Source organism: Lissotriton vulgaris, chromosome 3_1, assembly GCF_964263255.1.
Source record: "Lissotriton vulgaris chromosome 3_1, aLisVul1.2, whole genome shotgun sequence".
NCBI classification, from domain to species: domain Eukaryota; kingdom Metazoa; phylum Chordata; class Amphibia; order Caudata; family Salamandridae; genus Lissotriton; species Lissotriton vulgaris.
The window spans coordinates 1,394,314,800-1,394,342,092 of record NC_141689.1 but is presented as its reverse complement, the minus strand read 5'-3'; the positions used below and the strand labels follow the sequence as shown (position 1 = coordinate 1,394,342,092).

The following is a 27,293-nucleotide window of genomic DNA, read 5'->3' as shown; positions in this document are numbered from 1 at the left end:
TTAGTTGTATTCTTGCTTCAAAAGGCAGCCAATTTAGAGATTTTAAGACTGGGGAAAGATGTGCATTTCTTTTTGTGCACGTGGTCAGTCTGGCCGCAGCATTCAATGTAGCCCTAAGCGGGATAGATATATATATATATATATCTAATACGGTGTGGTCTTCCTGCTCCCAACAGCATACGAAGGATTGGTGTAGGGGCCTAATACTACGGGTTCTGTCATCTTCCAAAATTCTTTTCCATTTCCAGAGGCCATCCAAGCCTCTCCTTCCAGCTGTTACAGACAATTACAGATGCCTGTAAATAAATAAACCAGCCCACAGGCTCGCTCAGTCAATCCTCTGATTTCATCAAGGCAACTGGCTAGGCCACACTTCTTTGCTTTGAGCCGAAGGTCACTGATGATCCTTCTTCTGTGGCAGTCAGATTTCTTTAGGTACCCTCCTCTAACAACGTCCCATTCCACCCTCCTTACCTTTACAATCCACGAGACTCCCTATCAGCCTGCCTTTGGCTCCATTGCCCCTTGGTTTTCCTGGCACCTGAATGAAAACTGAAGCAACCTCTTGTCAGACCTATCTAATTAGATAGGTATGACAAGATGTTGCTTCAGTTTGCATTTTGCTTTTCCCCCCTCCTCTTGGACCTCAAATAATCAAGGGGGTACCTTGGCTTCATAGCAGTTTCCTGGCACCTTAATTCACTGGGAAGCTAGCATTCATACCATACCATCTTTTCTGCAGGCAAATTCTTGACTTCAAATCTTACCCACACTCAAGTAACATTCCCCTTTACAGCACCCTTTAGCGCACACAGTATGTAGTACACGTGTACACACATAGACATACTTGTTTTCTGTTACATGAATCTTAATATATGGCAGTTGTGTGGCAATGATAATGTGCTTTCTGGACACTATTACATGCAACCTGCAGGTAAGTTCTAATTAGACAGCTCGGGAGGTTTCCACAGGTGTTGCAGAGATCCTTATGTTTATTGCACATCACAATTTGGATCGTGGAAACAGTTCAGTGGCTTAAGTGCCTTGTACAAACAAGACCACGTGGCCTGCTGAAGAGCTCCAGGCTTTCACTGTTAGGGCAGTGATAACATAAATACCAATTAATAGTATAAGGCTGTTTTCAAGTGTCAAAAAAGTTTCTATCGTGGGCCATGTTAAGGGCTGCATTAAATTCTAGGGAAGACCAATGTTCATTATATACAGAGATTTCTGGTAGCTTTCACGGGCACGAGAGAGGCAAGAATGGAGATAGTATAAAGAGGAAGATGTGAAAAGGGATTATTTCTTGAAAATAGGATGCAAAGAAAAGTTGGGGGATGCCAGACAAAAGGGAAATATTAAATGAAGGTACAAAGTAGAATTATAAGGACCAGTGAATAAAGGAGAAGAAGCGAGAGACAATATAATTAGCACTAGAAAGGTGGAATAGAATCTGTGATTTGGAGGTATACGAAACACATTAGAATACAGTTGGAGGAGAAGAACGTAAGGATGGTGAAGAAGGTAAGGATGACGAAATCGGGAAGAGCGCAAATAAATATGAATTAAGTTAGTCAAAAATGGAACAAACGAAGCAACAAAGTCAGATGGGGTAATGAACAGGAAATGACAGAATACGGTGAGAGCTCTAAAATTAATCTCGCAGTGCACATGTAGCCATTTCTGCTGCTCTTGCCATCCTTTAAACACTAGCCCCTTTCCCGTTTACCTGTCCCGGGGATTCATCTTCTGCACGCGGACTTCTTTTCTTGCTGTCAGGAGTAAGGTAACTATGTCCCGGTGGGAGACTCCTTTTGCGCACTGAAGTCACCCGACGCTGCACTCTTGGGAGACCACCGACATCCATGGACTAAACACGGGTACAGATAGAAGGGGGGGGGGGGCTGTCCCAGGAGAGGTGAGCACTGTTCTTTCTAATTAGCAGCGTTAGGTTCTAGGACAAAACGTTTTGTCTTCTGGGCAATTTGGGATAGCAGGGTGCAGGGTAAAGGTGATCTGTCCCCCTGAAACTACAATCCGGGACATGTCAGTGAATAATTTCCAAGCGCAGGTGCTTGGGAAATGTAAGCTCCATTCCATAAACCCTAGGACACCAGGATCGCTGAATAGGGTACTTACAACAGAGGAGCATGACAAGCACCAACTGCAGCCCTACCAAATGCTCAAGCGACATGGGTCAGCACTAGAGTCGACAGCACATTACCCAAGCCCCGAGGTTCTTCTTTGGAGAGTGGTGATGCGCGTCTAGGTTTGCTGTTCCAAGGTGATTTTTGCAAAAAAGTTTGAAGCTGCTGGTGGATTAGTAGGATTCTTCTCATTCGGCTGGGTCTTTGGCTGCTCTTTATTTGCTGGAAAGTTAGAAATGCTTCCAACTTTGAAGGAACACCTCTAAAGAGATATTTCCCTTTTTAAAAGGTTTGAACTGCTTCCTCGAATGTGGATTTAGGGTGGGTTCACCTGGATTTGCCCTGAAGGCGTTTTAGGGTTCTTTTCAGAAGGTTTAACTACTTTAAATTTGCTTGTACATTTTTCTAAAGGAGTTATTCTACTTAGTTGATTACCTGGTGGCGAAGCAGGTATCAGTGCTAAAATAGTTCTTTGAGTGAGGCGTCTATCTAGTTGCCCCAGTCTGGCAGTTGGACAAAACGAGCATTAATGTCGGTCTTTGGCACACTTTTCCAACTTCCACCACTTCCTATAAACCACACACTCCCAAAAAACCATCTACGCCTTAAGGTCAGTTTTCAAAGAAAAGCATGTTCCGACGGGGGGTTACTAAGGTACATCCACTACCAAGGTTTGCACCCGGGGAAGCGAAACTCCAGAACGAACACACAGCTGCACATTCAAATAAGATATTAACCAGCGCACACAAGAGTGAGGAAACAAAAGACGGACTTCATGGGAGGCTCTTAGTGAACTGAGTGAAATAGTAGCGCCCATTATGGATTATGTGGATTTTTTTTCCATACAGGCAATTCAGTAATACAAATCAAATATCGTGGGCAAATTTAGAGCAGATTTAGACTTCACTGAAATACTCTAATTGAAATGCTTTTTATGAGGCGACCAGAACGAGAACAATTCTATCCAAAGGTTGCAATTCATAGGAGTATGCAACAAACCATATCGATTGCATGCCTAAAACTGAAGCCCATAAGTCGAGAACGGAAGCTTCAATAGGTGCTGACTATGAGCTTCAAGAAGAAATTAATGCAACGGATTGCCTGACTCTAACATGTCTGCTATTGTGCTGTCATCCTATGTACATATACTTTGCAATTGACAGCCTGTACCAGCTGGTAAAAGCCAGCAAGCACAGGGAGAGCACAGGGAGAACCCAAGGTGGCGCCATGTGAGGATGAAACCGAAGAACAAAGCATTTACAGGTTTTATTAATGTACAACTACGGACTATAGAATTTTTGACCGTCCTTAATATGGCCGCTGAAGAGGACACGGCTCCTCCAGAATGCGAGGCGTCTTAAAGGAACCGTGGGCTGGTTTCGTTATTCCGTCCTTTTTGGAGGACGTCCGTGTGTCTTCGATTAATTGGGAAGGCCATCTGTTCTGTCTGTTTCCTGTGCTGCGGAGGGCACACTAGGATGCTGATGATGGCTTTGGTGACCGGATTGAGAAGCCGGTTTGGTTTCTGTGTGAGCCGGACAGCAGCTTCCTCTACCAACGCAGGTAGGCATGTGCTAGAGAGGTCTAGGGCTTTGTTGATGTACAGGTCTGCAGATCAACGGTGTGTGCGGAGTCCGTGCAATGTATTTTTTTTTTTTTTTAGGTCTGGCTATATACTTTAGTTGATTTTGTTCTCCTCTTGTTCTGAATTATTCAAAAGTGTAATAGTTTAAAAAAGAAAGTGGGAAGTGCAATAAGTAGTAGAGATAAAGCGGGGGGGGGGGGGGGGGTGAGGGGGGGGGGTTGAATCAGTCCACTTCTGGCATTACTTTTCATGGTTTGTCATTCCTTGTAAGGTTTGACTTTAATTACTGGTACAGGCAATCTCAGCTGGCATACATGCCAACATTTCAGACCAGGAAAGTGGGAGATTTTGAAAAATATTTCAGGGGAATTCAAAATTTGCGAATATATGTGACAAGAATTTTCAATTCTATTAAGGACACGGAGGCGAAGATTATGCTTCTCATTTCTGTAGTGATAAATTTCTCAGCAGCCAATAAAAGTACACAAACTAAAAATACTTCAATACCTATGATCACACTTTGTGTCACATAACTAATCATAGAGAATAACCTCTATATAAACTCCAGTCCAGATTACAACTTCCTCTTCTTTGACAAACCATCAAACTATTAAGTCTATGAATAACAACATGATCTTGAAGAACCATCTTGAACGTAGAAGAACCTCTTCTGGCAGACGTGCAGCCCACCGGGAATCCTTATTTCAGTATTTGATCCTGAACCAACGTGTCGCCTTAACTTCCGAGAAAAATGCAAAGACCTTCCAAGAACGTGGATCATCGTGCTCTACTTGAGATCAGCACCTGAAATTAAAAAGTATAGGGCCGTAACATCATTCGCCTACCGATATCTCAGCAATACATCAGAAAGGGAAGGGTAAAAACATAGGAACATGTGTTTGAAGATTCTCAAAACCATACAATGCAATTTACAATATGCAATACACATTTTGAATTCTATGTCCAGACTGGAGGCTCTGATTATGCTTGTTTAAAGCCTAGCCACAGCTACTGATGCCAAATCCACAATAGGCTTATAGTATAAAGATTTAAACATTGTGTCAGATGACCAATCAGCTGCAAATATCTGCTAAGCTGACCCCCACAGAGAAAGCCTTAGATGCCATAGTTCCATGAGCTGAATGTGCTCCAAATTTTGAAACATCGGTACCCGCTTCGCCCATGAGCCAGCGCCCCCATCTAGACAAGGTAGCTGGAGTCACTGGGCGAAAGGGTTTTTGTAGAGCAATTAACAATTGACCCCTCATGTCCTGCCGAAATTCAGCAGTACTCGCCTCATAATCTTTTACAGACTGTACTACACACAGTTTAGGATTATTAGGGAAAGCTGGGTAAGCTATTGAAAAGGTATTACTCTTGGTACGTTTTGTAATTATAAAAGTTACACCCTCTGGTGAAAACCTCCGTCCTGCGAGAATTAAAGCACGGACACCTGAGACCCTTTTGAATGACACTAGGCAAAGTAGCATAGTCAATTTAGCCGAAAGCTGTTTTCTTGTCAAATACTTAATGGAAGTCCAACCTCTAAGAATCTCAAAACGGAGGACACATCCCACAACCCTGAATATTTGGGACATGAGGGTTTGACCATCCGGATATCCTTGAGCAGTTTACAAATCAAAGGATGCTCTCCTGCCAGTTTGTCATCCACTGACACAGGACCTGCTGAGATGGCAGACCGGAAATTATTCACTGTTCTATAGGCTAGGCCCGAAGCTGCAATGGAAGCTAGAAAATGTACAATGAAGGAGACATGTGCTGTTGCAGGATCCACCTCCCGTTGAGAGCACCAACTACACCATGGTTTCCAAACCGAGGAATATCGCTTGTGTGTGATGGATGGCCAAACTTTGCTGATAAATCTGTCAGCATGTCGTGAAAGGCCTTGATCTTCCATCTGTCCCTGAAACCTGCCATGCTACCAGAAGGAGTTGCACTGATTCTATCAAAGGATGCAGAGCCTTCAGAGGATCCAGCAACGGTTTTCACCGCTGTGGATGGAGGATCAGCACTGCACAAAGCATCTCCAGAAGTACTGGGAACCATGCTTGCACTCACAATAGTGGAGTTATCAGAATCAACTCTAAGTGATAACGTTTGGTTTGTGCCAGAACCCTGGGAATCCCAAACCGCTGGAAGGCATAACATAGAGACGTCAGCCAGTCCTGTAAAAACGCATCCGTGGGCAGAGCATCTGGATCTGTATGCCAGCTGTAAAATGCTGGGAGTTGCCTGTTGAGACGTGAAACGAATAGGTCTATCTGCAGGGGCCCCAAAGCCGGTTCAACAACTGGAAAATCTTTGGATGGAGTCCCCAGCTGCTGACATCCCATAGGTGTCGGAAGTACCAATCGGTAATCCTGTTGTTGCAGCCCGGAAGTACTCCGCAATCACCGAGATTTTGTTCTGAAAACAAAAGTCCTTGTCAATCTCCGCTAGAATCCTGGATTTTGTCCCCCCTAACTTGTTCACACATCAAACTGCTGAAACATTGTCCATTTGAGGCAGTGTGCAACAATTCGTCTTTCGGGTGGAAAGACAGCGGATCGCAAAGGATCCTACCAGAAGTTCTAGGCAATTGAAATGCAACGCAAGTTCCTCTTGTGACCAGCGGCCGCCCGTGGACATCCGAAGAGGGCTCGACCGTTCTTGGCTTCCATGTGGTCCAACCACCACAATCTCTACAACCTCGCCTCCCCGGAAAGAGGAATCTGATCTGAGTAACCAAGGCCTTTCTGGGGATGTCGAATCTTGAGTCGTTGAAGTGCCCGGTAGTGAAGGGGACCCAGGAAGATCTCTTGATTTGAGGAAGCTAACAGCCCTACGATCCGGGCTACAGATCTCAATGACACACTCTGCTTGCGTTAAATCAACCTCAACTCTCTCTTGATTGACCTGATTATCTGGGCTGGCAAGAGGAGTTGACAATTCTGTGAGTCGATCAGAAAACCCAGAAATTCGATTGATTGAGTTGGAAACTAAGACCGATTTCTGTGGATTTACAAGAAAACCGAGACACTGCAACAGAATGATCGTCCTTCTAGATGGGACTTCACCAGTTGAGGACAATCAGCCATAATGAAGATGTTGTCCATCCGACGAACTCCCCACGCTCTTCATGATTTTACCACTGGACGCTGAAGTTTCGTGAAGCAGCAAGGTGCTGACGAGAGGCCGAAGAGAAGGACTCTCTATTCATACCACACTCCTTGCCAGTGGAACTGGAGAAAACGACTATGAGGTTCATAAATGGGAACAGACAGATAAGCATCTTTCTGGTCCAGACGGACCATCCAGTCCCCTTCCTGAAGAAGATCGCGTAGAAGAATACCCTCCATCTTGAAATGCTGATATACTACCCCTCCATTGAAATCCTTTAGATTTAAAACTAGCCTGGATCCACCCCCCTTCTTCTCCACTAGGAAGATGCAGCTGATGAAGCCTCGGGGATGACGATCCGCTGCCACTATGGCCTCTTTCTTTAGTAGAGAAGCTTTCTCTTCGGAGATGAAGACCTGTTCTTGTTGGGAAAAATACATCTGATGTGGAGGAACAACCTGCTTGGGGGAATTGTAAAACTATATCTTGTACACCTGTACTGTCTCAAAAATCCATGCATCCTGCAAGAACTTGTGCCAATTGAGCAGAAAAAACTGTATTCTGCCCCCAACATTACTTCTGTAGATGGAATCAGTCTCACCTGAAGTACTGGAATTGGGATGACCGCCCTGATGTCAACCATATCAGCCTTTCTGGATCTGTTCTTGGCTCAATGGGTTGAATAGAAGGGGAGGTACCATTGTAGTTGGAGTCTTGGTAACCTTCTCTGTGTTGCTGGTATTGACCATGCTGGTGCGCCTTGACTGTAACCACGTCCGAATGACCGCCCTCTGTATCGTCCGGCCCTGTCAAAAACCAGGCAGAAAACACGTTTAAGAGATCCCTGAGCCTTATCCAAACCACTAAAAGTGGCTACAAACTTTGTCAGCTCCTTAAAGAAGGGTTGACTCGAGAGAACACCTTGAGCTAGAGGACCCGATTCGGAAGAAGAGAGTGCTGCTAGTTTTGGATTAAGTTTCAGAAGGATTGAACAACGTCTTTCACTGGATATAGCGCAGTTTGCATTACCCAGCTGACAGACCGCTCTTTGCTCCTATCCAATTAATTCATCAGGATCAATAGCCATTGCGGATTCCTTGGCTCGAAAGCCCAAATCTAAAATCTTAGTGAGGGGACCTGTCAAATCTAAAAGTTTGTCTTGGCATGACCTTCATGCCCGGTCAATACCTTATATACTTTTTAGGGTCCTTGAAATACTTTTAAAGATAGGTGAGAATAGAAGGATCCACCTCCGGCGTCTCCGCTACCTTATCTGCTAAGTCAGGTTGCAGACACTCTGATCTGAGACGTGCCCTCACATCTTTATCGAAAGCCTGTTGAATGTGAGATTGGACATACTCGGCCACTTCTGAAGGAGGAAGCCAGGCGGAGGCATTAGGATGCACTATCTCACTGGTTCAAGGGTCAGTAGCTCAGGCTGTGAAAGTGCATCAACATAACGCTCCTTTCTTAATTTCTTTGTAGGGTCTAGGAGTCTCCTCCTGGTCTGACGCTAGCTCAGAGGATGTATCATCAGCATCATCCAGAGGTAACTCAGTGATGGAGGCTTCCTTAGAAGAAATGCCATAGTCCTGGTCAAAAGCCATTGCTTTGGGCAGCTTCGCAAAATCTGATGCATGAGGTTTCTTGGACCCTTTCCCACTGGCAGTAGGGCGACTGCCTGAGCTGGGGAGCCAACCCTGTTATTGGGCATATATGGATAAATGGCGCTTTAGAGGCTCTATGGCCCTCACCAGGGCCTTATAAACCGATTGCTGCAGCCCTGCGTCGAGCGCATCCACAAGGTCCTGCTCCATGGACCCAGAAGGCTCCTCCTCATCATAATAATCCTCCTCATAATAACATTCTGACATTATGTCCCTCTAAATAGATACACCTTCCCACAGGAGGAATTGCCTGCCCCTCACTCGAAGGGGTAATGTAAATAATCAATAACAGCTGCAGCTGAAATCAAGGGGGAGTGAAGAAACCCCAGGCACGCCAAAATATGAAGAGAAACAGTTATAAAACTACTGGAAACTCTTTTTTAACGTGGATGGAGATCTTGCCAGAACCACCGTAGGCAAAGCCTATGCTTAAATTATACAGCCCTACTCAGAAACAAGAGGGGGCGTCACCGGGAGCCTGGTACGAGTCACAGTGGGAAGAGAGAAAAGACGCGCTGCTCCCGCGCTCACTTAAGCCCAAAATAGCATTGAAATGTGGGCAAAATGGCCCCTGCGCATGCACGGTACCGGCCACTCATGCACAGAGAAAGAGGACTACGCGTCAGTCCGAAGCGTGTCCTATCTCCCTTTTCCTCCCACTCCACTGGAAAATGAACGCAGTGGGGGCGCCTGGTCGGGGAGGCATAGCATTCTCAACACGTGTGCAGAAAGGTACGCACCGGCGGAAAGTCAAGTCGGAAGACTGCCGACAATGACAAAACAACCGCGAGGCGCGGGGATACTACAATCATGCATACAAGGCTAAATACAGTAAATAGCTACAGGAAATATAAACGCTAGGAAAAAACATGAAGCAATATCCCAATGGAATTCAAAATCGAGCAAATAACAGCCCATAAACATAAGTGGAAATTTACAAGATGCAGAAGGAAAGAAATGCACTTAACTGGCTGGGGAGCAGCCAAGAAAGAGGACGTTGTAATCTGGACTGGAGTTTATATAGAGGTTACTCTCTATGGTCAGTCATGTGACACAAAGTATGTTCATGGGTATTGAAGTATTTTTAGTTTCTGTATTTTTATTGGCTGCTGAGAAATGTATCAGTAAAGAAATGTAAATGTACATGTATTTATATAGCGCAAATCACTGACCGAGGTTGGTATCTAAGCGCTTGCTTAGGGAACCCGTCCTGGTATTCCCCTGTGAGATAACCCCGGCAGGGTATCCACAAGGTGAAAGTGATAGAGCGCGCAGGTCACCCGGGTCACAAGTTTACCAATTTTTCCCACGCACTGGGCCCTGGCGTGAGCAAAACGAGGACTGAGTTTGCGTGAACCGGGTGATTTCTTGCACGCCACCATGAGTAATTCAGGGGGTGACTCTTACACCACTTACACCACTTACTATTCATGTACCTGACTTACCACAGGCACATTACTCCCGACAGATCAGGAGCTAGCAGTGGACAGGTGACAGGTTTCCTAGGAAAGAATATATTCTATAAACCAAAATACATTTATCCACTTCATGTACTGTAAAATGACCACAGACACCTGATGAGTTTTCAAGGCTTTATAAAAAGATTTTAGAATGGATATGTAAAAATAACAAGCCAAATGCACAGTAACACATCTATCAGTAAACCCAAAGCCACAATATAGCTATAGATTAGGGCAAGTACCAGTAGAATATTTGGGAACACTATAGGATATGAGCATTTAGTGAACACGCTATTCAACACAGGTTTAAACTAAGGCGAGGGACCTAGAATGTGTATTTAGACTAAGCTACTTATGCTATTCTTACTAAGTTTACTGCAACCATGCTAAGGGAAAGGGGAAAAAACGGGAACACACTAACAAAATATGATAGTTTTGATAATCTCCTACAGGTGGGGAGAGAAGTGGAACAATTCTAATAAACAATTGCATATAATTTGCATTTCAAGGTGATAGGGCAATATCACAGGCAAGAGTGCTTTATTAAGGAAAAGAAGAGAAAGTGAGAGACAGACGCAAACCCACAGAGTAATATTAGGAATGAAGACTAACCCTGGCCACGGGTCAGTTTGGAAGGACGGGGACAAGGACCCTCAGAAAAGGAATGCCAGAATGCGAGCAGGTACAGCTCACGGGCAGTCAGGACAGGATACCCCTCAGGTTTGGGTCAGGACTGGGCTCACCAAGGTACAACCAACACCCACAGCTTTGGATGCAACGCCTGCGTTACCCCTCTCTGCAAGTAATCCGCCAGTAACCCCGATTGGGTTTTCGAATTTCCCCAGCAAAATGCTTCGCCAGCACTTAAGACTATTTCCACCCCTAGGAGTTTGTGGAAAGTATGGACAGAGTGCTCCGCAGCACTCTAGATTGAGCACCTATAGAGTTCGTAGGGTCAGTGACAGGTCTGCTACTCGGACAAGTCGGACAATTTTCCTAAGCTACACTAGGGCAATTATACTGTTTGGGGACCCTTAGACCACCCACCAATGTTGCAAGTGACAGTTTCGTACATTATGATTGGTCAGGAGAGGTGACCTGGTCATTGTCACCTCCTAGAATTCAGAGTTCCCATCATAATTATGAAAATTTGCACACCCGCCCCTTGGGTTCACGTTCCCAGGCATAGGAATACAGCAAGACAATACAGTACATAGTAGGTAGCAACTGTGTTGCTTCTTTCAAGGTAAGATTTAGTCTCTCGGAGAAGTTTTCTCAGGCGCATTGGGCTTCAGGAGCCAGCTGGCTTGTTTTAGCTTCTGCGCAGTGAGGTTTCTCTCAGGTCACATGACAGTTCTCAGAGGAGCTTCATAATGGCGTTGCTCATGTTTTACCGGCCCCCCAGAGACGCGATACATGAAAAGTAAGCGAGAACAAATTAGAATCATACATAAAAATGATCACACTGTATACCGTGATAGATTTAAACACACCCCTTATTTTATAACAGCAATAGTATTAAAGTTTAGAGCGAAAAGACAGATAAGCGAAAGCAGCGGTAGCAAGCAGAGAGCATGGTGAGGCACAAGCGGCCATTTTAGCATCAATGCGCATGAGCAATACAATCCCTCCAAAATGCGAGTGCGTCACATCACATGGGTATGACCGACGCATGCGCAGACTGGATTTCTGCAAAGCAGCCATTTCCTTAGTGCAAGCATTGTGAAGATGAAAAGACACCCAGGCAAGCCTCTCGGGAACGCCCGCGTGTTGGGGAAAATGCTAAATATAAGACGGACAGTTGGATTAATATGATTATACGTTGGGCGAGGTTCATGAGTGTGAGCAAGTCGCTTTACGTGCGAATCCTTGCTCCATCAATCCCCTCTTTGATGATATTTACTATCATCACTACAAAGGAAACAGATGCCAACTTTCATTCTTCCATATCATGCATCTCAATCTCGACAAATTTATTATTTAGTTTTCTCTCAGCTTCTCTATGAGAGTGGTGATTCTTCACCTTTTTGTAGATTTGATTCCTTAATTCTTCTAATTCTAATTCATCAATGTTTCGTTTCACCCCTCTCTTATTTGCTGTGTACTTCTTTTTACACTTTTGGCATTTACAGCAGATGAATATGATCAGAACAACCACACCTATTCCGATTATTGGCATCAGTATTTTCCACAGAAGATTTCTACCTAAGTTAGAAAACCAACTACCTATTGAGGAGAGACCTCCAGTCAGTCTCGTCCAGGCACTGTCAACCTCTAATGGTTTTAGCTCTTTTTCCAAATTAGTTATATTTCGTACATATCTTTTAAGTTCAATACTTTTGTCAGGTATGTAGGTGCAACAATGTTGCGCTTTCAGCATTCTACAGACTCCGCCCTCTTTTGCCAATAAGGTGTCAAGAGCAAGGCGATTCTGCAAAACCATTGATCTGATCGCAACCATTTCAGTATTGACCAGCAGGAATCCAGCAGCAGTGTCAGTAGATAACCGATCCACTACTGTAGATAATTTGCAAATTCTGTGTGTGTTCAGAACTACCCCCATTCCAGGTATCAGTGCACTGAAAATATCACCTATTATTTCTCCTACACTCTCACGTTTACTACGCACTAAGCCATTAGTGTCCTCATCATTGCTTCCAGCAGCATTATTCACATGGTATATTTTCGGGAAAACAATGCCAAAGTAGCAGCTTCCATACCAGTGATCCGGCAATTTGAAATAAGCCTTGTTCCCACATATATAATATATTCCGGGAAACACAGGTTCTGACCCATTTTTGAAACCCCAACCTCCAATTACCTTATAATTATGTTCACACTCGCTGGAACCAATGAATACATTGTTATAATATTCTGTCCTTTCTCTATGGAGACAAAGTTTTCCGTTCAAAATCCAGCAACAAAGCAGGATTAGCTTCGCCTTGTGAGGTGTTATCCATGTGCTCGGCCCACCTAGGGACTCTATCCTTTTCATCATTTGCCTTTTCCTGAAACTTTTCCCTCCTTCTGTCTGCCATTTTTATAAACATCTTTTCCTGCTCTTGCAAGGAACAGGTCAGATTCTCTCGTCGTGCTTCATCTAAGTCTATGTCACCTATAGTCAGGAAATATTCACCCATATAACGGGTTACCTTGCTTTTAACATGGACAAGGTTCAAATGTCCTCTAATAGGAAGTTCAGAAAATACTACGTCAGCATTTGAATAGTAGTACTGCAAAGTGCTTCTATAAAACAAGCTAGCTAATATACTGCAGGAAATTCCGTAGGTTAGGGGTAAGTGGTGATATGTCACACCTTCAGCTACAGATGTGGGTAGCTTCATGCAGACATAAGTCTTCTATTTCCATAGCTTCTACATAATGTACTAACAGGTTAGCGAAAACATTTAAATGCGTCCTGTTTTTCATTTTGTGAAAGTGCAGTTCACCCTCATCTGATGCTTCTAAATTTTGTCGTGTGTGTCTTTGCCTAACTGAATTGTCATGTCGTTCTAAGCTTCGTGGTGTTTCTGCAGTCGGTGCAACGTCTGTGTCTAATATTTCAGGTTCAGTAGGGGACAGGTTAGGATCTTTACTTATCATAAAAGGTATAAAGACGGTTAATCCTATCCACATCACTATTAGCATAGCTATACTACATAAGCATATTTTACAGCAAGTTTTACAACACCCAAATCTGGACCTTCCAGCTACGTTTGAATCAGACATTTTAGCTTACAGGTGGCTTTTGCAATCCCTCTTCTTTTCTTTACACCAAGGCTTCGCTCTGTTTTGTCTCAAGGAGGAGGGTCTTCGTCCGAACTCCGATCAGTGATGGACTCTTCGTCACTTTTGCCACTGCGATTGGGCTCATCAATTTCTTCCAGCACCAGGTATGTCCATTCGGGGCTCCGATACAGTCTATTCTGTTTCTTCACTCTGTCGCTCTTTCTCAGAGACTTGCCTCGGGCTGCTTTTCTTTCACTTTCAGCCCTCTTACGGTCTTTCAGTTTCTCCTCGACTGTTTTTATTCGGAGTCTTAGCCTTTTGACGTACCTGGGTGTACTTTTGCTTCTGTGACTTTCAGTGGTCAAGGACACTTGGCCTTCCTCGTGCACTCTTTTAATTTTTTCCTTGTGCTTGACAGAGTCTATTTCCCTCCCTGTCTGACTAGTTCCAGGTCTTTCATCTATTTCTTCTGCCTGGTCCTCAAACTGGTCCTGTTCAGGTTCGCTTTGTAGGTTTTCTTTGCTTTCAGGTGAACTGGATTCTGATTCCTGAACACGTTCATCTATTTCTATCTGCTCTGGTTCATGCACTTCGTTCTCTTCACTTTCTTCCGCATGAACTTCAGCTTTGACCACTATCTGTCCCTTTCCGGACTCCGGAGTTTCAGGTGGAGTGTCGACGTCTTGATCTGTCCCTACTTGGCCTATTTCCTGACCAGGTGTGATGTGAGTCTCGTTGACCTGACCTTCGTCCTCTAGTTCTGTCTCACCTGGACTATCCCACTCACTGTCTAGGTAGGAATATTTCCTGGTTCGTATTGGATCATGAACCTGGTCGTCGGCAGGGTACCATTCAACGTCTCGACTTGTGCTCGGCAGTTCGATGTCAGCGAGATCGGACTCTCCTCGGGAGTCTCCTCAGCGGCGCTGCCTTCAGCTTCAGTCGCGTTTTCTCCGGTTACCCGCTTTGTGTGGCTGGCATGGATCCACTTCGGCACACCAGCACACTTTACAGCAGTAGTGGTGACAAGGATCACTTGTCTTGGCTTTCCCCACTTTGGTCCAAGGCAACTCTTCCGGGTGTGTTTCTTTAACACCACCCAATCGCCTGGTCGTAGCTTATGTGCTGGAGTCTTGGGCCATTCGTCAGCTGTCTCTCCAATCTGGTGGGAGATAGAACGCACTTGGTCACCCAGCTGCTTGCAGTATTCTAGCACCAAATCATCAGTAATGCTTAGCAGTTTGTGTCCAGGTACCCATGCTTGTCGCATCACTCTCCCCATTAGTACCTCATGGGGGCTCAGGCCTGTTTTTCGATTTGGAATACTTCTCAGACTCATCAGCACAAGGGGCAAAGCGTCTGTCCAGTTCATTTTGGTGGAATCACACATCTTCGCCAACCTGGACTTTATCGTGCCATTTATCTGTTCAACCACCCCAGACGCCATTGGGATGGTAGGCACAGTGCAGTCTTTGCTTCATTTTAAAGGCCTTACAGAGCTCTTCTAGGACATCGTTGGAAAAATGCCCACCTTGGTCTGTTTCAATCGTCTCAGGAATGCCGAACCTAGGTATCAACTCCCTGAGCAATAATTTGGCTACAGTCAAGGCATCATTTTTCTTTGCTGGGTAAGCCTCCACCCACCGGGAAAACAGGCACACTATAACCAGGACGTACCTATATCCCTTGCACTTGGGCATTGTTATAAAGTCTGCCTGCATCCTAACAAAGGGACCTACAGCCTTTCCGATGGTGCTTTGCTCCACTACCGTCTTCTTTCCTGCATTGAATTGTTGACACACTAGGCACCTCTGGCAAAACCTTTCCGCTTGGTTCCTGAATTTTGAATTGTAGAACACCTTGTCAAACACCCGACACATGGCATCCCTACCCATATGTGTTGGTTCATGTATCATCCTGACCATGGGATCTATCAGACTGTCGGGCAGCACGGGCACTCCATTTTTGTCTACCACCACACCGTCATTCCTCATTCTGCATTCACTCTCACTCCATCTACCTTTTTCTTCCCTGCCTGTTGACTGTTGTAAGTCTTTTAATTCATCCCATGTTGACACACTATCAAACAACATCAGTTGGCAGCTGTGTCCACCCCACAACCCAATTTGGAGGGACATTTGGTGTCGGGCACAAAATTGTGCAATTTGGTCAGCGTATCTGTTCCCGGCTGTCACATCATCATTTCCTGATCTGTGAGCCGCACACTTGACCACAGCCAATTCTTTGAGCAATTGAATAGCTTCCAATAATTCTTGTACCACCTTTCCGTTTCTGATAGGGGTACCTGAGGAAGTCATGAATTCTCTTTGTAACCATAGTTGGCCGAAGTCATGAACAACCCCGTAACAGTACTGACTGTCGGTATAAACAGTTATTCTTTTGTTTTTACCCCTCCTACAGGCTATGAGCTCTGCTACCTGTGCAGATTTCACTTCACTTAGATAAGAGGCTTCTATGGTGTTTGTCAATGTGACTACAGCATAGGCAGCACACAGACCACCACTCTCATGTCTTAAACATGAGCCGTCCACGAACATTGTAAGCTCCCCATCAAGTAATGCTACTTCTCGGATGTCAGGACGGGGCTTAGTGCTGAATTCTGTTAGATCAATGCAGTTATGTTCCATTTCACCCTCGTCGTCTACATCCAGGGGAACAGGTAACAGAGTTGCAGGGTTAGGACATTGCACCGAGAAATTGTTACATTCTCAGCACCAATCAAAATTCTCTCATACTTAGTCAGCCGACTAGGTGTGAGATACTGGGTCTTGGTTCTTGTCAGTAGAATTACAACAGAATGTGGAACATATACGGTGACAGGATGTCCCATGACAATGTTCTCACTCTGTTCCAGACTGATGCAAGTAGCGGCTACTGCTTTCAGGCATCCGGGCAATCCAGCAGCCACCGGATCTAGAGTGGCTGAGAAATAGGCTACGGGACGCCTGACCAGACCATGCTCCTGGGTCAGGACTGAGAGCGCACAATTTTCTCTGGTGTTACAGAATAATTCAAAACGCTTGGAATAGTCTGGCATACCTAATGCAGGAGCGGTACATAGACAATTTCGCAATGTTACCCATGCGGACATGCTTTCACTGTCCCAACTGACTGGGTCTTCCACTCCTTTCTTGGTCATTTTTATCAAAGGTTTGGCTAGATTGGTGAATCCCACAATCCATTGTCTGCAGTACCAATCCATTGTCTGCAGTACCCCACAACTCCTAGAAACATCCTCACCTCTTTCTGAGTTCGGGGTAGGTCCATTGCTTTAATTATCTTGATCCTTTCTGTGGTGACCTTTCTGATCCCTTTCTCTATCTGGTGCCCCAGATATTTTACTGAGTTTTTACAGAACTGCAATTTGTCAGGGGATACTTTATGTCCTCCCTTTCCTAGGTGATTCAGCAAGGCGATGGTGTCGGTGACACAGTCATTTTGAGTTTTAGATGCCACTAAAAGGTCATCTATGTACTGTACCAAAACGGACTCTCCGGGCAGTATCAGGGACTCAAGACATTTCTTTAGGATCTGGTTGAAAATCGAAGGACTTTCAGTGTACCCCTGAGGGACACGATTCCAGACATAGATATGGCTGTCAAATTCAAAACTAACAAGCATTTACAATGCAACGGTCTCGCCTTTGCAAAAGTTAGCGCTTTTGGCATTGCAAATGACAAATGTTTTATTTATGTGTTGGTTTTGGAAACAGATAAATAAATGGCATTGTCATGAGCAGTAGAGAGTGAGTAGTAGAGAGTAAGTAGTAGAGAGAGTAGTAGAGAGAGTAGTAGTGAGTAGTAGAGAGTGAGTAGAGAGTAGTAAGTGAGTAGTAGAGTGTGTAGTAGAGAGTAGTGAGTGTGTAGTAGAGAGTAGTGAGTGTGTAGTAGAGAGTAGTGAGTGTGTAGTAGAGTGTGTAGTAGAGAGTGTGTAGTAGAGAGTGTGTAGTAGAGAGTGTGTAGTAGAGAGTGTGTAGTAGAGAGTGAGCAGTAGAGACTAGTGAGTGTGTAGTAGAGTGGTGAGTGTGTAGTAGAGTGGTTAGTGTGTAGTAGAGTGTGTAGTAGAGTGTGTAGGAGAATGTGTAGTAGGGAGTGTAGTAGAGTGTGTAGTAGAGAGTGTGTAGTAGAGAGTAGTGAGTGTGTAGTAGAGAGTGTGTAATACAGAATGTGAAGTAGAGAGATTGAAGTAGAGAGATTGAAGTAGAGAGATTGAAGTAGAGAGATTGAGGTAGAGAGATTGAGGTAGAGAGATTGAGGTAGAGAGATTGAGGTAGAGAGATTGAGGTAGAGAGATTGAAGTAGAGAGTGTGGAGTAGAGAGTGTGGAGTAGAGAGTGGAGAGTCTGTAGTAGAGTGTAGTAGAAAGTAGTGAGTGTGTAGTAGAGTAGTAGAGAATGTGTAGTAGAGTAGTAGAGAGTAGTAGAGGGTGTGTAGTAGAGTGTGTAGTAGAGCGTGTGTGTAGCAGAGTGTGTAGTAGAGTGTAGTAGAGTGTGTAGTGTAGAGTGTGTAGTGTAGAGTGTGTAGTGTAGAGTGTGTAGTGTAGAGTGTGTAGTGTAGAGTGTGTAGTGTAGAGTGTGTAGTGTAGAGTGTGTAATGTAGAGTGTGTAGTAGAGTGTGTAGTAGAGTGTGTAGTAGAGTGTGTAGTAGAGTGTGTAGTAGAGTGTGTAGTAGAGTGTGTAGTAAGTAGTGACTGTAGTAGATAGTGTGTAGTAGAGAGTGTCTAGTATAGAGTGTGTCGAAGAGAGTAGTGGCTGTAGTAGTGAGTGTGTAGTGAGTGTGTAGTAGAGTGTGTAGTAGAGAGTAGTGACTGTAGTAGAGAGTGTGTAGTAGTGTGTAGTAGAGAGTAGTGACTGTAGTAGAGTGTGTAGTACAGTGTGTAGTAGAGAGTAGTGACTGTAGTAGATAGTGTGTAGTAGAGAGTGTCTAGTATAGAGTGTGTCGAAGAGAGTAGTGGCTGTAGTAGTGAGTGTGTAGTGAGTGTGTAGTAGAGAGTAGTGACTGTAGTAGAGAGTGGGTAGTAGTGTGTAGTAGAGAGTAGTGACTGTAGTAGAGTGTGTAGTACAGTGTGTAGTAGAGAGTAGCGACTGTAGTAGAGTGTGTAGTAGAGTGTGTAGTAGAGAGTGTGTAGTAGAGTGTGTAGTAGAGAGTAGAGTGCGTAGCTGAGAGTAGTGACTGTAGTAGAGAGTGTGTAGTAGAGTGTGTAGTAGAGAGTGTGTAGTAGAGTGTAGTAGAGAGTAGAGTGCGTAGCAGAGAGTAGTGACTGTAGTAGAGAGTGTGTAGCAGAATGTGTAGTAGAGAGTAGTGACTGTAGTAGGGAGTGTGTAGTAGAGAGTAGTGACTGTAGTAGAGAGTGTGTAGTAGAGAGTGTGCAGTGATTTGAGTTTTACATCAAATTAAAAACGGGAACGGAACAAACTCATCCTATACATTATTGTGGTAGGTGCCCACGCATATAGGGTTAAATGATGCGTTAGATGCCACAGGTCCCACCAACACGCTTCCTTTATGATAGGAGAATGCCCAACATCGCGGAGATTTGCTCTCTGCTCTTCCCGGATATTTGTATTTTCAAATGTATAATGTTATCCTGTTAAACGAAGACGATGCTCAAACTATAAAAGAAGAGGGTTTCACAGATATGTTAGTCCTTCCGGGCAAACGAAATGACCCAAAGAAAGATCAAGTGACAGTTTAGAGCTCCAAGTGAGTCTTAATAAAATCAGTGTCTGGAACGCATAGCATCAAAAAACGAGCGGGGCATCAAACTGCAGTGTCATTCAATCAAAGCTTCAAGGCTTCTGAGCGCTAGCCGAGAATTATTTTTTGTGAAGCACTAATCACTGTGGAAGGTGCCCCTGCTATCCCAGATGTGAGAAGTCAGTCTGATATGAAAATAAGCAGTATTTGGAATGAATGTATTTGGCAGGGGGAAGGTGGGGCGGCGCAAGACCGTACTGACGAGTGAACAGGAGCCATTTTGTACCGAGTGATTCTGCCTGTGTGCATGTAGACAAACCAGGCAGCAGCATGAGCATGTGATTCGGTAAAATAACAAGCATTTACAATGCAATGGTTTTGCCTTTGTTAAAGTTAGAGCTATTGGCATTGCTCTTGACACTCTGAAGCTCCACTCTGCACTCTGAAGCTCCACTCTGCACTCTGAAGCTCCACTCTGAAGCTCCACTCTGAAGCTCCACTCTGAAGCTCCACTCTGAAGCTCCACTCTGAAGCTCCACTCTGAAGCTGCACTCTGAAGCTCCACTCTGCACTCTGAAGCTCCACTCTGAATCTGAACTCTGAAGCTCCACTCTGAATCTGCACTCTGAAGCTCCACTCTGCACTCTGAAGCTCCACTCTGAATCTGAACTCTGAAGCTCCACTCTGAATCTGCACTCTGCACTCTGAATCTGCACTCTGAATCTCCACTCTGCACTCTGAATCTCCACTCTGCACTCTGAATCTCCACTCTGCACTCTGAAGCTCCACTCTGCACTCTGAAGCTCCACTCTGAATCTCCACTCTGCACTCTGAAGCTCCACTCTGAATCTCCACTCTGCACTCTGAAGCTCCACTCTGCACTCTGAATCTCCACTCTGCACTCTGAAGCTCCACTCTGCACTCTGAATCTCAACTCTGAAGCTCCACTCTCCACTCTGAATCTCCACTCTGAAGCTCCACTCTCCACTCTGAATCTCCACTCTGAATCTCCACTCTCCACTCTGAAGCTCCACTCCACTCTGAAGCTCCACTCTGAAGCTCCACTCTGAAGCTCCACTCTGCACTCTGAAGCTCCACTCTGAAGCTCCACTCTGCACTCTGAAGCTCCACTCTGAAGCTCCACTCTGAAGCTCCACTCTGAAGCTCCACTCTGAAGCTGCACTCTGAAGCTCCACTCTGCACTCTGAATCTCCACTCTGAAGCTCCACTCTGAAGCTCCACTCTGAAGCTCCACTCTGAAGCTCCACTCTGAAGCTCCACTCTGAAGCTCCACTCTGCACTCTGAAGCTCCACTCTGAAGCTCCACTCTGAAGCTCCACTCTGCACTCTGAAGCTCCACTCTGAAGCTCCACTCTGCACTCTGAAGCTCCACTCTGAAGCTCCACTCTGAATCTGCACTCGGAAGCTCCACTCTGAAGCTCCACTCTGAAGCTCCACTCTGAAGCTCCACTCTGAAGCTCCACTCTGCACTCTGAAGCTCCACTCTGAAGCTCCACTCTGAAGCTCCACTCTGAAGCTCCACTCTGAAGCTCCACTCTGCACTCTGAAGCTCCACTCTGAAGCTCCACTCTGAAGCTCCACTCTGAAGCTCCACTCTGAAGCTCCACTCTGACGCTCCACTCTGCACTCTGAAGCTCCACTCTGAAGCTCCACTCTGCACTCTGAAGCTCCACTCTGAAGCTCTACTCTGAAGCTCCACTCTGCACTCTGAAGCTCCACTCTGAAGCTCCACTCTGCACTCGGAAGCTCCACTCTGAAGCTCCACTCGGAAGCTCCACTCTGAAGCTCCACTCTGAAGCTCCACTCTGCACTCTGAAGCTCCACTCTGCACTCTGAAGCTCCACTCTGAAGCTCCACTCTGCACTCTGAAGCTCCACTCTGAAGCTCCACTCTGAAGCTCCACTCTGAAGCTCCACTCTGCACTCTGAAGCTCCACTCTGCACTCTGAAGCTCCACTCTGAAGCTCCACTCTGAAGCTCCACTCTGAAGCTCCACTCTGCACTCTGAAGCTCCACTCGGAAGCTCCACTCGGAAGCTCCAGTCGGAAGCTCCACTCTGAAGCTCCACTCTGAAGCTCCACTCTGAAGCTCCACTCTGCACTCTGAAGCTCCACTCGGAAGCTCCACTCTGAAGCTCCACTCGGAAGCTCCACTCGGAAGCTCCACTCGGAAGCTCCACTCGGAAGCTCCACTCTGAAGCTCCACTCGGAAGCTCCACTCGGAAGCTCCACTCTGAAGCTCCACTCGGAAGCTCCACTCGGAAGCTCCACTCTGAAGCTCCACTCTGAAGCTCCACTCTGCACTCTGAAGCTCCACTCTGAAGCTCCACTCTGAAGCTCCACTCGGAAGCTCCACTCGGAAGCTCCACTCGGAAGCTCCACTCGGAAGGGGCAAAGATCGGAGCATCACGGAACTAAAACAAATATAAACAAGGCAGTGAGTGCAGCACCGCCTTAGCAGTGGGATAGCAGCCTTGATAACATCGGAGCAGCCCCTGCGCCCGGCCTCAAAACAATAAAGGCAACTCTAGAATGCAGATTTACCTGTATCCCGCAAGTGATGTACGCAGATGGGAAAGAAACAAATAGCAACCTTGGAGAGCTGGCGGGGCAGGCAAACACAGCATCGGGAGACGCAATATAAATAAAATAACAGCTAGTATCAAATTATACAAAAGCCCATCGTAACGAATTGCTAAAAAAAGTCAAACATCATGTGTACATGAAGACGCAATATAAATAAAAAAAAAAAACAGCCACCAACAGATTAAAGAAAAGCCCCTCCATAGCGGATCGGTAAATAAACTCCAAACGCATCTGTTTATGCAGCATCACACAACCCACATGCCCGTAATATTAAACAAAAAAGTCCAGAGGCAATAATTATCAAGAAATAAAGATTATTTCAAAGTTACCTTGGCGGGGCTTGCTGGGCTTGCTTGTGTGCTTCCCAGAGAGACAGGAGATTGGGAAACGCGCGCGCGCGGCCGGCGCCGATCGCTTTCCAGAGCGTGCGCGTGACATCTCCTGTCTCCTGGGAAGCAGACCCAGCAACAGTAGTATCGCGCCTGCGCGATGGCATATGGCTTCGCCATATGCATCGCAGGCGCGAGACCTAAAAAGGAACTTGCTTTCTGGATGCAATGGGATGGAAAAGAATGCATGGCACAGGTCAATGACAGTGAACCATTCCGCATTCCAAGGAATCTGATACAAGATTACTGCAGGGTTGGGCACGATGGGACAGCAAGGTACAACAATTTGGTTTACCTTGCGCAGATCCTGCACTACTCGGTATTTCCCACTAGGCTTTTTAATCCCAATGATAGGCGAATTGCAGGGACTGCTCATTACTTCTTCTATGATTTCTGCTTCGAGCAATCAGGTAATTTCAGTTGCGACTCCTGCCTTCACTTCTGCACTCATTTTGTACTGTCTTGTTTTGGGATATACTGCATTTGTTTTTATTGCTATTTTAACTGGGTCCACGTTTGCCATTAAGCCTACATCTTTTCCCGTGAAATCCCACACTTCTGGTACCACTCTTAACTGAAGCTCTTCAGGCAAGTCTTCAATCGTCAAGGTTTTAATGTCAGCGTCAGGTCTTACTAACATCAGTTTGTACAAACCATCTTCATCGGGGGTCTGAATTTCGACGCCTTTTGGTGAGCAAAAGATGGTGCAGTTCATTTTGCACAACAAACAGGTCCTAACAGGTTCACAGGACTGGAATCACAGACCACAAATCTGTGCATTTCTTTAAAGTTTCCTATGGAGATTTCCATAGGCTCGGTTACTGGAGTGCTTATTATTTGATTGGAGACACCCACTACTTGGATTGCTTCTCCCGAGAGGGGTAGGTTAGGAACATCCACTGTTCTCACAGTGGACCGGGTAGCACCAGTGTCCAACAGAAAGGTGACGTCTTTTCCTTCAACCTTTCCTTCAATGTATGGTCCAGTCTGGTCTACCGGTAAGGAGGCGCCAAGTACGCACTCCTTGTCCTCCCCTCTCAGGCCCCGTCAATCTTGTTCATCACAGAGGAAAGAATCATTTAACAGGTACTGTGGAATTGCTGCATTGCTTCCATTCTCTCCCTCCCATATCTCCGCCCTTTGATTCTGCTGGCCCTGGTTCTTATAATTCTGTCTAGGAGCGCGAGGCACTGGAGGTAGCTTTACCTGTTGCTGGTTCTTTCTTGTCCCCTCTTTCTGCACCTGTGGATTTAAACCATTTATAGGGGCATTACCGGCCTGCAGGTGTGGACACTCGTCTCTCCAATGCCCTAACTGGCCGCACCCGTGGCAGGGGAACTTCTTCATAGCCTCTTCCCGACTCATTTTTGCCCGGGGCTTCCCTCCTCCCCCAGCAGTGGCATTCTGAGCATTATTATTGGAATTCAATTTACTTAACTGTTTTTCTTGCTGTTCAGCCAATTTCACCTGGGCCCACATAACCTTCTCCTTGAGGGCCTTCTTTTTATTCTCGATTTCATCTTCGCAGTATTTTGCGTATTTCAGGACATCATCTATGGGCTTTCCCTGCCAACTTATTTTATTATCTCCAATCCATTGTGATATTTCAGGCCTTAATCCTAGCACGAATCTGTAACTGAAATGGGTCATGTCTTTCATGTCCACATTATCGATACCACTGTAAGTCTTGAATACTTGCAGTAACCTTTCATAAAAGGAATGGACAGTTTCATCGCGTTCTTGGGTGGTTCTATCTATTCTGGTCCAATCTGTCTCTTTTGCGGGCACCTTTTTCTTGAGGTATTGTATGACTTGCTCATACTTCCTCATTACTTCAGGTGCGGGAGCTCCTGTTTTCTCGTCTCTCGCATATTCCTCACTAGGCCAATCAATTTCAATTTTGCAGTCGGTCCACAAATCTACAGGGACCACAATGTCGAAAAACCCATCCAGGTCTTTCAGAAGACATTTCTGAACTTTTATAAAGCGTTCTACCTGCCTGTACCAATCAACTGGTTTTTCCCGTAATTTCGGGAAGTCATTTGTAAATGACACAATATCCTGTCGGGACCAAGGGACATGGACATATTTTCCTCCCGGGACCTCTCTCATGGGACACAATTTTTCTGTCGGGGTTACTTCTTTTAGCACGTATTCTGAAGCCTGAGACTTAGCCCTGCTGTCTTCCTTTTTCTTTGCCCACCGAGTTCTCCATTTCCCTACATCTCCCCATTTCTGCAAGAGTTTCAATAATTCCTTTATCTGGATCTGTTTTCCTATCACATTCAAGCTCTCTAAGTCTTTGTCCGAAAAATCTACTCTGTAGGGTTTCTGAAGGATTTTGGAGCGACTGACATCGATTCCCATTTCTGTGGCTGTGTCCATTAATCTTTCATGGAGCAATCTAGCATTTCGGGTAAGGTTTTTACTGATAAACAGTAACTCTTCTTCACTGTAGGAGTTTAAGCAGTCTAATCCTACATTTCCAGCCATCATCTCTTCTATTTCTATCCTTAGTTTATAGATCTCTAACGGTCTGGATTGGGGAGTGGTCTCTTTCTCCAACTCTTTGGTCCATCTGTCTAATTCTTCTGGGGATACTACTGTGGCACTCCTAACCCCAGATGTACCTTCAATCAAAACCTCTTTTGGCCTACTCTGACTTCTTGCCCCCGACATGCTAGTCCTAGGTTCTCTAATGGGCAAGTCCATCAGAACTACTGATTCACATTCACTCTCTTGATCGTCATCTATGAATACTTCCTTTCTCGGGGGTGGGATGCTAGGAGTAGGCATTATTGGGGAGATAACAGGAGGACGAGGACTAGCCAGGTTATCCCTATAAAGAGGAATAGCGGGTCCAATGGTTACTGGGATAGTCAGGGAATCTGGATGGGGATGTATCTGGGCTATGGTCCGGACTAAATCATCCCGCTGCCTAGCCAGGGCTTCCTTTTCTTGTTCTCGTAAAACCTTTCCTGCGGAATTGTCATGCAATACTTGGGGTACCAAGGGAGGGTAAATACTTGGGGCAGTTGGAGTAACCAATCGAGATGGGCCTTCTCCAAACGGCTGATAATTCGGGACCGTGGATTTAGGTCTGCAAAACCCATCCCCTTCACTGGTTTTACTGTCTGTACCTGTTCCATCTGTCTCGCTATCCCTCCGACATCTGGGATATTTGGCAAACGGGTTTGGTGAACTCAAAGGCTCTGACTCGGCTACATAGGGAGGGGGGTTTTTCATCAATAAATCTTCTAGGTGCTCATCTTCTGAGTCCCCTACGGGCATTGAGTGATGGGTTTTTTCTTTACTTTTTCCTTTCCCTTGTTCTAATACCCCCATCATTGGAAACAACCCCTCCACCATCATGCTTTGTCTCCAATGTTTCATTTTCTGCTCTTTGGTCTCTCTATGGACCCTCGGATACCATTTGCTCACTCCCTTGTCCATCCGGGGTCTATCTCTCTCCAAAGCCTCAATTTCCCACTCTTCTAAGGCTTCGTACTGGGTTGATCTGGGTCTGGGATGCAATTCATTCATGCGGGTCCTCAAGTTAAACAGGATCCTACCATTAAAGGTACCATCAATAGGAAATGCTAGGACTCCGTCATCTGCAGTATACTTTGCCCAATTCTCTAGCCATACACAGGTATGATACCCCTTTTCAAACATCATGAAGGAAGCAGGAGTATTCGGTGGAGGAATGATCACACCCTCCCTCGTTCTAATGGGCTTATCTGTTTTGAAGAAATTCTTTACCTTGTCGGCAAATGACATTTTTCTCTTTATTCCATACATCATGTGCGGTCTACCTCGTATAATCTGTTCCTTATAGAAGCCTGAGTTCTGTGGATTAGGTAAGAACTCAGGATACCACATATGCCTTTCCAGGCTCGCTTCTAATTCGGCCTGATTAATTTTGTTTACTTTGGTACTTCCAATGCTAGCGCGACTCTTATTTTGTAGGAACCAATCAACACTGTGAATACAAGAATCCTTATCCAATGGGTGCGCGGCCTTTCGCGAGACCAAGTCTCACGCTCCGACACTCACCCCTCCCTTACAAATTCGGCTTCACTACACACCCGCTGTCCTGACCAATACCAGCGCGGCACGGAGTGACGTCAGAGCAGCTTTCCGCCCGACTCCCTCCTTCACAAGGTAACGGAAACTTTTAACTTTTCCTAAAGTGCGAGCGCAAAACTTAGTTACTAACACACAACGTCTGCCACTGTGTCTGAGTGTTCTAAATAGATAGAAAAACTTTCTCTCACTACAAGTAAACCACTTCTGTCTACTTTTCATTCACTCTGGATAGACTTCTTTGCCTAACCTCTCACACTAGCAATATAGAACCCGTTATTCTTCTGACTCATCCACTTCTGTCTGGGATATGTATTGAGCCAGGATTTCACCAGCGGACTATTTTACTTACCAGTCAAGCCTCGGAGACCCTATTACTCCTCCCACATGTGACCCTTTCTAGGTGATATCACAAGGGAAGTTTTATACAAAGGACTCGTGGCTATCAGTTATACAGTTGCAAAAAGATCCTAATTAGTGCTTCCAGGTATTCCTAACCCTACACTAATGACTCTAAACAAGTGACTTTTCCAGCTAACCGGATTCTACTCACCGTTAGCTATATACTTCCCCGGGTATTCGGACTACACTGAACGCTTACAAACGGTTCTTTGTTAATACGACATGTAACACTAATAGCAGCAATGCAAAAAAAATCATATACATTTACATATAAATCCTTAAAACATTGCAAAATATTTGAACCAATACAGTAGAAAATCAGCAGCACATTTTATTTTCACGGGTTTGTTTATCAACTATCCTGTCTACCTATCTTAACTAGTCCTA

The 27,293-nt window shown here is 45.3% G+C and overlaps 2 protein-coding genes across 3 annotated transcripts in view; one reads left to right on the top strand and one right to left on the bottom strand.

Moving 5' to 3' along the window:
• Positions 1 to 2,900, bottom strand: part of HELQ (helicase, POLQ like) — a 606,359-nt gene extending 603,459 nt beyond the window's left edge. Inside the window, exon 1 of the mRNA XM_086961870.1 lies at positions 1,730 to 2,900. Coding sequence (XP_086817996.1) covers positions 1,730 to 1,867 — 138 coding nt within the window. The 5' untranslated portion in view covers positions 1,868 to 2,900. The remainder of the gene's footprint in view (positions 1 to 1,729) is intronic.
• Positions 2,901 to 3,341: 441 nt separating this feature from the next.
• MRPS18C (mitochondrial ribosomal protein S18C) overlaps positions 3,342 to 27,293 on the top strand; it is a 181,148-nt gene continuing 157,196 nt past the window's right edge. Inside the window, exon 1 of one of the 2 annotated variants that reach the window (XM_086961869.1) lies at positions 3,342 to 3,710. In XM_086961869.1, the coding sequence (XP_086817995.1) occupies positions 3,626 to 3,710 (85 nt within the window). In that variant the 5' untranslated portion in view covers positions 3,342 to 3,625. The remainder of the gene's footprint in view (positions 3,711 to 27,293) is intronic. The other variant, XM_086961868.1, reaches the window with a different exon arrangement.